Genomic DNA, 12,130 nt, shown 5'->3' with positions numbered 1-12,130 from the left:
CCTGCTAAACCAGTGATTATTTTTTATGAATTGAGTACAAAGGACCCCAATGGAAACTTGGGTTTAAAATCCTCTGAGCAGACCTTGTATTGAACTGTACTTTCCTGTGCTTGTTTTTGCAAACTGTTAATTCAATCAATCAAACAAAAGAAATCAACAAATTAATACCAGTGTGACAGCTGCGCTGGTGCTGCTGCTGTTAAACCAGACATAGACTTATAGGAAAGAATGGTCTGAGAGGAATGATTTCAGCTGGTTATTTACTGATTCCAGGATCTTTGAGAGACAGGACAGTTTTTTAAATTGGGCGAATATTATTTTAAAAGTTTACATTTCTCTTTGTGACTACTTGAAATTGTGTTCGGAATATCGTTCCGGAGCCAGTGATACAATATGGCCTCTGAAATATAAAAACAAATAAATATAACAAAAAAGGTATAACCCCAACCTTTACTCTAATCTATCTATTTATCTATCTAATCTGTGTAATTAATGTCATAGAATAAAACTTGAAACTCTCTTAGGCTTACAGTATGTCATACACAGATAAATTGTGAACCCTATGGAAGAAAAGGCATTGGAGATCTGGCGAGGGAAGTGGAACCCATATCATGGGATTTAGGAGGACACACTGTTGCACCCAGCTGTCAGAGGCGGTGCTGCCTGTGGGGCAGTACCACTCCTCGTCTCACAGAAGGCGTGGAGGTGATTAGGTTCACCCCAGGCCTTTCTTTGTTGCGCGATGCAGTGCCGCGCTCCTTTGCCCATGAATCATACAACGTCTCAGGCAGGACGGGTGAGAGATTTCATGTTAAGGAGCTTGTTTCTTTTTCCTGGCACAGTGGCCTACACGTGAAAAAACAACCGGCCCCAGTGGATGTCATCTCTTCCGATACACACCATCATTGTAATTTGCTAGCTCATCTATTACAACACTTTTTTTTTACATTTATATCATTTCAGCAAATCTATTTTTGGATGTACTGTCTGAGATATGTGCCTAAGGATCGTTTTAAATTGTGGAGGGTTGTTTTTAATCAGTGGGTATAATAGTGCTGCTGCTGCTGCTGCTGCTGCTGCTGCTACTGTACTTCTTTATTCAGGCCCTCAGGTGTTTCTGTCAATTACATTGTATAATATTACATTATATGTTTAATAGATATGCATGTTTTGTTTGTTGTGACTACGCATGAGCATCGGCTGCATTTAACCCCTTGTCTGTTTAACGTACTTGGCCTATAAAGTGACACTGCTGACTCTGAACATGCATGACAAAAGACAACATTTTCAGTTATAGTACAGGTATTTGAAGGATATTTGCAGTGACGGGGAGGTAGAGGATCTCTGTTTCCGTGTTGATGACGATGTGCTGGGAGATGTAGTTCTTTGGTCCCGCCTCTTCTTCTTGGACTACACACATGGCAAACAGCTGCACCTGCAGCTCAACATGCAACCCAGCAGCCACCTAGAGGGGACAGATGGTTCAACAAAACATACATACTGTACATTTAAGTCAGAGTTTCTCAAACATTCTCATTTCAAGAACCTCCAGTTTGGTTTGCACTAGACTAAACTCTGTGTCAGTTTAAAACAGTCTGCGTGACTGCATGTCTAGTTACAAGCTCACAGCGCGGCACCGAGCGCCGCGCTGCGAGCTTGTAGATCTGCTATTAGTGAATTAGTTCGTTATTTTACAAACACAGTACCATATATATCTCAAGTGTGCAAAAATGGCAAAGATAGAATTCTAACAGTACAACTGCACATACAACCTTAACTATAACAAAGCAAAGAGAAAACACACTTGCAAACAAACATGCTCAACACAACACCCACACAAGCCCACACGCACACCAACACACAGCCAGAGCGAAGCTTACAGGCCCAGGGTTGTAGATGACTCGGAGCCCAGTAGCTGGAGGAGGCTGTTTCACCGTGAACCTGGAATAAGAAGCAAGAACAAACTGTTAGAAGTGAGCACTGTTACTTTATACAGCACTTGTAGGTCAACCAACTTACCTAAAGAAGTGTGTGTGTGCGCACACAGTCCATTTACTTGTAAACAAGCATTAATTCAAATACAATCCTCCCACCCAATTCTTTTGTGATGCAGTTGAATAAGTAAAGTCAATTTCAGCATCCATCATTAAATATAATTGTGATGGTACTTCCTTCACTGGCCCTCTGTATCTTCTTTCCAGGGTTAGAACAGCATTAACTTCAGTGTTTATACACAGATGAATGGTGATTGATTTCTGGGGCAGCATGAATATGTTTATACACTGTACTCCAATCTACACAAGCCTAAAGATTTTAGTCTCCACTCTCCATTTGAAATCAATGACCCTTTCAGGGAAAAAATATTTTGCACCTGAAATTGCGATTCAAAGGCCATTCGTTTGATCTGCATCATTATATAAGTGGTACTTACTGTATGATTGTCCAATTTCTGTTTATGGACATTTTGGTTTTGCTATTACAGAGGTCTCTACTTGTGATGTCTTTGATGGTGTGCTGTGAACAATCTGAACATTCAGAAGAAAGCAACCAGCCGAGTCAAATCGATTCATAACCACTTGAACACTAGCATTCATATTCTGGGCATGACATAATGTTATAGGAAGAAAATAAGCGAAAATGTGACAAATATCGCAGATCCACGTGATCACAATGCATCGTGTTGAGATGTTGTCGCACGGTTATTTTCAGAGAGAGAGATTTGATGTAGAGTGGAAAAAGAGGGCACGTGGTATAGACCCTTGGGGGTCCCCGGTCAATGAAGTAATTTATATACGGTGCAAGTGGTCCTTCTTGTGAAGGTCTGGGACACTCCTTATGAGCTGCGTGTCGTGCATCATGCAATCTGTCTTCCTTCTCACCTGCAGGTGTCGACGCCAACATTCTTCATCACCACGGTGATGGCATAGGAGCTGCCTTCTCTGAGGGTCCCGAAGTCAGCGCTGGCTGGAAGCAGCTGGAAACCCCTGGCGATGGGATACGTACCCCCCAGAGATACCGTTCGGCACCTCCTCCTCACTGGCTCCTCCAGCGACAAGTACTGCAGAGTAGTGCATTAACGACTTGTGATTTTTTGCAAGTCGACTCGACTCAGTAAAAAGTTGAGTTGAAGTCGTCTTTATCGTTCGATGACGTCATCACATCACAAACGACCCCCCCAATTATTTTCGGGGGTCCCCAGATGATTAACTTAATGTGCAACATTGTTTTCTCACTCAACTGTAAACAAACCAACATAACGTTTAAGTGTATATAGGGATCTTCACATTTCTAAAGTGCCAATTTAAGGACTTTTTAATAGCTCTAAAATGGCAAATTAAACATTGTCCAAATTGTCAAATATATAGAGGCAGAAATTGTGAAAGTAGCCGATCTACATGCTCACAACGCCTCGCAACGCGAGGCGTTGTGAGCATGTAGATCTGCTATTTTCACAATAGAAAGTTTTTTTTTTCAACTTCGACTTTCAACTTTCTCTGGTGGGAGTCGACTTGTGTAATGAAGTTGACTGAGACGACTTGTCGACTTTTTTGTTAATGCCCTACGCAGAGGAGGAAGGTGAGAACATGATGTGTGTGTGTGTGTGTGTGTGTGTGTGTGTGTGTGTGTGTGTGTGTGTGTGTGTGTGTGTGTGTGTGTGTGTGTGTGTGTGTGTGTGTGTGTGTGTGTGCGCGTGCGTGCGTGTGTGTGAGTATGAAAGAATGAATGAATGAACGATACAATGACATCTTTTCTATTGTATAAAGTCATCAATCAATTTTGCCCTTTTAATGTGTGAGGGGGCCGTGTATTTCAATAACCCTTTTCATTGTTTCCTAAATTCTTATCCCACGATTTTGTAACCCATTTTTCACCCAGTGCCAATTGCCTAAGAAGCTGTAATCCTGGGCTCTGCTCTCCCTCTGCCAACCTGGGGAGGGCCCCGAAATGAGCTCATGCTTCCGCTTCTTATCACCTGACAGGGGGGAGCATCCCCGGTTGGACGTAGCGCGTGGAAGGAACACGTTTTTCCAACCTGTTCCTTTCCCCTCCATCAGGCGCCCAGGCTGACCAGGGGGACCCGGTCGCTGAAAACGACAGACCACGTTGCGACCCGGTTGTAGGTCGCTAAATGATCTCGCTACTACTGCATTATAGAGACCAGGATTACTGCATGTTTTTGTGAGGGTATCTACCCTAGGAGACAAGGGGGAAACATGCAAACTCCACACAGAAAGGCCCTTTTGCCAACCCCACCTAGGGTGTGGGCGCTGATGACACGGAGGAGAGAACCCGCCCCCAGCGCCCACAGCGTCCCCCGGCGGGAATCGAACCCAGGACCAATTCCTTTCATTTATTTTGTATAATCTTTTGGGAAAATGAAAAGAATACAATACAAATAAAATAAAATTTATGAAAAAAGTAATCGAAACAACGCGGTATGAGTCACCAGAACCAATGACGGATGTTTTTGATCAATCTATCACGGTTCAAATGGAGTTTGAAGTCACAATGGGTTTGACTGAGTAGACGTTAAAATGACCCCAAACACGATTGAAAGTGAAATATCCCATTAATATAAACACCCTCACAAGCTAATCTCACCCACAGCAGCATTTTGGAGGTGATGTCCCAGTTGAACGCTCTATTAGTTCATCTGTTATCATCAATCCCCCAGCAGCCTATTCCCCAAACCCCAACCTCATCATACATTTATTCCAGACACACACAAGCCTGTTGAATTTAGCATATGCAGCGAAACCAATGTCTTGCAACGTCTGGGCTTTGCCTATGAGTCTGACAAGAGTTCATAGGCCAGCTCCAGGGATGTGCAAAGAATGTTAAAGAGGTGGTGCCATAGTTTTGTACTTTTTCTATTTTTCATGTGTCTAGGAGGTTGAAAGTACCTCATTAGACCCCCTGGTGGGGTTTTTATGAGCAATTATTTATTCACTTGGTATTTGTTTGTTTTCTCTTGGAGGCTGCCACCTCTGGTCAAAAGTGTCAGTTAAAAAACACAGATATGATGACATCACAGAATCAACTCCTCCCCTAATTGCCATTCACCCAACACTGTGGGGTGTGGCTAACTCAGCTAGGTCACCACCCACCATGACATCCATGCATACTTAATGAACTGGGGGTGTGGCCACATAAAAACCCAATTTTAACTCTTTCTGTATACTTTTTTGGAAAAAATCTTCCTCCTAGTATAATCATAATACCTGATAATCATGTTTTAGATGGGGGGAATATCATGGCACCACCTCTTTAAGAGAGGCAGGGGCTGAAATTTCTAAAAGGGCCTTTTGGTGGAAATATCGAAAATAGCAGACCTCCAAGCTCACAATGAGTCGCACTGCGACGCGTTGTGAGCTTGGAGGTCGGCTATTTTCGGTGAGTGATACCACACTGAAATAAGCATAATCAGAAGTCGATTCTGGAATTGTGGCGTAACGGCATGGATTTCTACACAGAGAGAGCAATTATTTCAACATAAGATGCTGCATTCAAGTTCAGGAGAATTTGGACAAGGCCGTTCTCTTGAATGCTGCCTTCAGTTATGGCATGGGAAGGGGGCAATGGCATTAGCATTTCTTTTACCATAGTAAAAACAGCATTCATGGTCTGGAGAGGGCGCTTTTTACAGACGGATAAAAGGGCAGGGCTCAAGCCCCCTTTGCTGTCTATGTGTGCACGTGCCTGGCCAGCTCTACTGGCTGACTCATACAGAACAGCTGTACTTTTTATAAAGTTGATATGGCGAACGTGCGTGTGTGTGTGTGTGTGTGTGTGTGTGTGTGTGTGTGTGTGTGTGTGTGTGTGTGTGTGTGTGTGTGTGTGTGTGTGTGTGTACCTTTTGGTTTGGTGTACTAAAGGGTTTGGAGCCGAGTATAGAGGATGGCATTTTGACTTTGGTTTTCCTGGGGTTTCCGGTCACATCCAGCTGGATTGATTTATTACGCTCTGGTGAGCCTCTCAGGCTGCTGTCTCCTGCAATTAACACACACACACACACACACACACACACACACACACACACACACACACACACACACACACACACACACACACACACACACACACACACACACACAGACAGACTGTGTTAACTGCTCTAATTGATTGAGTCTATAATTAGTGGGAGATTAAGTGGGGTTGTGTAGAAAGAACCTGCAGTTTGAGGGGTGGGATTGGTGGGTCTCCCCGTGGGCAGCGTTTCACTCACTGCTTCATAACTAAGAGAAGATTGCCAGACAGTCAAGCAGCAAATTTAAAACGTGTCAATGAACGACTGACTGTGGAACAATGAAAAATAACATGTGTATTCGAGGACCTGGTAAGTCAGACATAAATGCCGGTAGCAACAAAGCAATGAACAGAAGTAACAGGACATTTTATTCAAACAGATAATTGTTCTATTACTAAATAGTACCGTAACCAAAGAACTGAGACAAAATAATGCTGTTATCTGTTTCTACCAATAACTGTTCATCAGCTACTGTAAATGAGATTCATAACACAACATAACACACTTTAAAAGTCAGATTTTATGCCTTATGGCGCTCTAACTCACTTTCACTTGGAGTATAAATATACAGTAGCCTATATAAACAAACAGAATTATGGGATGTACAATGTACTGTACTTTTTTCTTTTACCTTGCCGCATGAGAGGGTGTGGGGTTCAGTGGTCGATGGGCTGCAGGGCACACGCATCACATATCACATTATATATTTTTCTTAATCAAGTAACCTTTACCAAAGAATGAATCTATTCAATGAAGTCTTGAAAGGTGAATAATCATATCACATGCTACTGGTTGGCTAACGTCTAGCAAAAAGGTGGTTAATGTCTTTACTGTTTTCATGCGGTGCAACTGTCAGGAAAGCCTCTGCGTCGTCTGTCTTTGGAAGCGGTGGGAGATCTATGGACACACTCCTCATGTCTGGAGCGTGGCAGTGAAGCTGATCCTGGAAAATAAGTTTCCCTCACACTCATTATGCAGTGGCACAACATCATAGTAGCCGGGGACCCAGTCACCCAAAATGTGAGATGACCTGTGATATCATGCCATACTTTTTATTTCTGTTTTATCTATTAGTTTGGTCATTTTGAATGAGAGGTGTGCTCTGCTGGAAACATCGCGAAAAGAAATTATGGCCATTCGTATATTCACTGTCCCATTGACTTCACTATACAGGAAAAGAAAAATATGTATATATAAAAAAAAGAAAAAAACTGCTTTAAGTAGCATGTGAGGGGTCAAACTAGGGGTTCTTCATGATTCTGAATCCACTGCAAGCATTTGTTTCTCATGAAAGACATTCCTTGGGCTAAAAACAGACCCACATTCTTTTTTATGAGTAATAAAAAAGTATGGCATGACATCACAGGTTCAACCCTATTCCTTGAGCTTTTGGGCCTGTGGGTCCCTGACTATAGGTAAACTACTGTTGCTATTTCCAGATTTGGTGATATTCTAAGCTAGAAATGATGTTTCTTCAGATTTGTATACCAATACCATCTTAGTTTTTCTTACGTGGTTGACAATACATTAAACCAAGTTTGTTTGTTTACACATAACTTCAAGGTAACATGAGTGGGGTGCTTTACACCAGATGCTGCTAACCTTCTGTTGTTTTAGCTTTCTTCATATAGTATTATCCACGAGGGGTCTTTATCAAGAGTATCACATAGTGTTCATACCTGGTATAACGGAGCATTTTCTGGGTGAAAATAAGGGACGACCATTCTGTTCCTCAGAGCGTCTCTACATGCCTTATCCTCCAAGAGCTCTTGTCTGCAATGCACACACATTATGCACACACAGGCACGCATGCACACACGCACGCAAACACACACACAGTGATGTTCAGAAAATTGTTGATCAGCGGTTTTAAATCAGTGCCTGAACAAAATGTGATTAGACTGCAAGTCCATTAAACGCAGGGTTCAGTTTGCTGGAGGGGTTCCATCCATGCCTCCTGCCTTTTGATATGATCCCCTCTGGTCATTCCTTTGTTGTATCCCTGCTTCTGGCCAGACTGAAAAAGTCACATGTATCTCCTTTTGGGGAAATGTAGACTGACTTGATTGATTGATTGATTGATTGATTGATTGTCTTGTTTTGTAAGACACTTTATGTATATATACTTATATTTAATTCGCCCCCTCTATTGATGCACCTTCTCTTTTTTGGTACTGTACTGCTCTTGTTTTTTACTCTTATCTATCTTTTCCTACTTCTCTGTAACTTGTAAATAACTGTATACTGCTGTGCTACAACTGGACAACTGAATTTCCCTCTTGGGATAATAAAGGTATCTATCTATCTATCTATCTATCTATCTATCTATCTATCTATCTATCTATCTTTTATTAGACAAAAATGGTTAGACAAAAATGGAGAACAGTACAAGTATAGTCAATACAATACAATTGAAATGTAGTACAGTACAAGTACAGTTAAACACCCTGCCTAAAAGGAACATCCCAAATAAGACATTTTATGTTCTTTTTTACGTTGGAAGCCCTCGGTATATTTAAAAAACATACATATTATGTTTGATATTCTCACAATTTAACAGTATAATGTATGTGTTAACCACATTTACCCTAGCGTCCCCATTTTAGGCACATTTTGTAAATGTGTCAAAATCTAAATATTTTGTCTTTTTATCTACAAGCCCACAACATGTCACATCACAACGTGTCAGCTATTTTTGTTATTTGAAGAAGTCTATCGAGGGCTTAAGTGATTAATGCCCTCCCCCTTCTATTTTTGGTACAAATCCAAGCCTGATTACACGTCTATGGATCCTGCATCCATTCCTCCAGTAGTAAAAAGCAGGACGACATGCACGGCTAAAACATTGCAACAAACATTGCTCACATCTCCCTGATTGTTCCGACTGCTTGTCAGAACAATTCCTTGCAGTTTGTGATAACCCAAAGACACAATAAATTGGGGTTTGCGACTTTGCGCATTGAATGCACAGATGGTGCGTTAAAAAAACAGGTTTACCTGTGTTGTGCAATTCTTTTGGTCCACTGGGATTCATTTCTCTTGGAATTCTCACTTGTAACACTGTAGTGGAGAAGAGTTAACTTTGCGTTTATGATTTAGAAATCTAATTTATATAACAATGACTATATATATATACACACACACGCACGCACGCACGCGCGCACACACACACACACACACACACACACACACACACACACACACACACACACACACACACACACACACACACACACATACACACACACACACACATATATAGTGTTTGCATTCCTACAGTACCTGTCTTCTGATGACATATCTAACTGCAAAGCTGGAGCTGAGACTGCTTGGGCATACAGACTGGCTATGTCCACTGTGGGGGGACACATGCACACGCACACGCACGCACGCACACACACGTGCACGCACACACAGACACACACACACACACACACACACACACACACACACACACACACACACACACACACACACACACACACACACACACACACACACACACACACACACACACACACGATTATGTGCAGTCAGCCTACTACCACATAATTGTACCACATAATCCTACCTGCATTACAAATTGTTGTTGGTCCTGATTGTTTATTAATACCAATCTTAACCTTAATCACTGAATGATGGTGGCCTGACTGCATGTGAAACATGAAACATCATAACAGATCAACTATTTTTGACTATATTCACTGACCAACCAACCAGTCAGTCACTAGCCTGAAGTGAAGGGTTACCCACTTGGAGTTCTTTTATCAGATGAATGACCTTTGCACTCTGCCTCTGGATATGACTTAAAGAAAAGAAAACATATTACTTTTATTAGTTGTGTGCATTGGGAAACACATTTCTACTTGTCTACTGTGTGTGTGTGTGTGTGTGTGTGTGTGTGTGTGTGTGTGTGTGTGTGCGTGCGTGCGTGCGTGCGTGCGTGCGTGCGTGTGTGTGTGTGAGTGTGTGTGTGTGTGTGTGTGTGTGCATATTTGCGTGTCTGTTATGCTGACCAGAACCAGTTTGAGCAGGTCACTAGCATGGACTCTCTCCTCCTCGGTGCGTGGATCTTTGACCTTCCTGTCCTCTGACAGCTGCTCTCTCTGTAAGAAACGCTCCATGCACTCCTGCAGACAAAACACACTTTGTTTTGGTTTGGTTTACTTTAGTTTTACAACAGAATGGAGAGAGGAAGCTAAATTAATTGGCAAAGTACATTTGGAATTGGTCCTCTGAGTTTCACCCATCCCACCTACTGTATTAGGAGCAGTTATCAGTTACTGAGCTTTTAGAGAATTCAATATCTTGCTCATGGAAACTTCAACTAATTTAGATGACAGGACAGAGAACCGAGTACCTTCCAATTCCCAGGCAACCAACTGCTAACCACCAGATGCTTAGTGTAGTTTACAACATTTATATAGGCCAGGGGTCTTCAACGTTTTCAGGCCAAGGACCCCTGAGAGAGAGATGAAGCAGGGACCCCCACAACCTGTTCATAGATTCCATATAGTTTCATTGTTTGACAGCACTATCCTCTGTATATTGTGGATTCATGTCAATTTCAGATATTTAACCACTTGAACCATCAATAGTTAATAAACTTGACCTTTCACTCTACTCTACTTAGTCTGTTCTTTTTCCCCTCTACACCAAACCTCTTTGCCAAAAATAGCCGATCTACAAGCTCAGAGCTTGTAGATCTGCTATTTTTGGCTAAAGTTCTCCATATATGGACTCTAGGGTTAAAGTGGTTAATATAAAAAAGGAGAAAAAGAACACAAAGATTTGGAGGACCCCCTGTAGTAACTCTGAGGACCGCCTAGGGGTCCCGGACCCCCTGTTGAAGACCCCTGCTATAGGCAATGGCAATTCAAGAACAAACGTTTCGGCTATCCAGCCGTCCTCAGGCTGACTGACTGACGAAGGCTGGGTAGCCGAAACGTTTGTTCCTGAATCAAGCAATACAATAAACAATGAGAAAACTAACTTTTGCCACTGTGTGCGAGCCATTGCCTGTATAAATGGTGTTGATCTAAGAGGATATCGCACCAGAGAAGTCCGAGCGCTATGGTAACAAACAAGGCTATTCAGATACAGTATAATATAATATAAAAGATACAGAGCACTCTGTGTTTAAAATGGGATTTTAATGCTGTCTGAATCGACAATTTAAGACAAAGATGCCAGCAGAACTGGACCAATCGACACACTACTATACAGCTTAGAACAGTGTTTCTCAAAGTGGATTCCAGGGACTCTGTGGGTTCCTTTAGGGGGGTCTAAATGTACCCATACGAGTGTGTAACTCTTGACAGTATACAAATGGAACCAAATAGATCCTAACGGGTCCATTTGGCTCCATTTGTATACTGTCAGAGTTAAGGGGAGACCTTGAATGTTTGAGAAACACTGACTTAGAACATAAATGGGTGTAATTTACCTTTAGCCGTGCGGTGTGGTGACAGGCTGGTGCTGTCTCATACCTTTAGCCTTGTGTCCAGCTTGTGTCTGAGCTGTGTGGTGATGGGTGGGTACTGTGTCAGCTCTCTGAGCTCCAGGGCCTCGGGGCAGCTCAGGATGGGATGACGCGAGGCAGGAGAAACACTGGCTCTCTCAGTCAGCGTCAGGCCCACTCCCAGGTCAGAGCCCAATGGAGGGCCCGGTGTCTTCCTCTGGGTTTATATGAGCAGTGGTAGAAAAAGTACTCACTTTTTTCACTTAAGTAAAAGTATCAATACTGCAATGTAAACAATCTGTTACAAGTAAGTCAGGTAAATCCAAAATGTACTTGAGGAAAAAAGAAAGTACAAAAGTATCGGCATCAAAATATACTTAAAATACCAAAGGTAAAAGTAATCATTGTGCAGAATGTCCCATTTCACAGGTTTTACATATTATGTATAAAAATCGTTTGAAAATAGCATATCTATAAACCCACAATGTGTTGCATCTTGTAGATGGGCTATTTTCAAATGGCCTAAATGTATATGGGGTGGAAGTGGTTCATGTAAGAAACTTGTAAATACAGTTTTCAAATAATTATAGTGGGGTATTGTTAATAGTCCAGTAAAGTAAAGAAATATATAATTAAGTATA

At 42.0% G+C, this 12,130-nt stretch overlaps 1 protein-coding gene across 1 annotated transcript in view; it reads right to left on the bottom strand.

Annotated features, from left to right (window-relative positions):
• Nucleotides 1-1,291: 1,291 nt before the first annotated feature.
• spag17 (sperm associated antigen 17) overlaps nt 1,292-12,130 on the bottom strand; it is a gene marked incomplete at both ends in the record, with an annotated part of 54,337 nt that continues 43,498 nt past the window's right edge. The window contains 11 exons of the mRNA XM_080741431.1: nt 1,292-1,465; nt 1,881-1,941; nt 2,880-3,058; nt 5,855-5,991; nt 6,860-6,971; nt 7,708-7,801; nt 9,026-9,088; nt 9,311-9,383; nt 9,782-9,833; nt 10,045-10,158; nt 11,518-11,706. Of these exons, the coding sequence (XP_080597557.1) occupies nt 1,292-1,465; nt 1,881-1,941; nt 2,880-3,058; nt 5,855-5,991; nt 6,860-6,971; nt 7,708-7,801; nt 9,026-9,088; nt 9,311-9,383; nt 9,782-9,833; nt 10,045-10,158; nt 11,518-11,706 (1,248 nt within the window). The remainder of the gene's footprint in view (nt 1,466-1,880; nt 1,942-2,879; nt 3,059-5,854; nt 5,992-6,859; nt 6,972-7,707; nt 7,802-9,025; nt 9,089-9,310; nt 9,384-9,781; nt 9,834-10,044; nt 10,159-11,517; nt 11,707-12,130) is intronic.

The sequence above is a fragment of the Nannobrachium achirus genome, assembly GCF_963921795.1.
Source record: "Nannobrachium achirus genome assembly, chromosome: 14".
NCBI classification, from domain to species: Eukaryota; Metazoa; Chordata; class Actinopteri; order Myctophiformes; family Myctophidae; genus Nannobrachium; species Nannobrachium achirus.
This window is presented reverse-complemented; position numbering and strand designations above follow the sequence as displayed.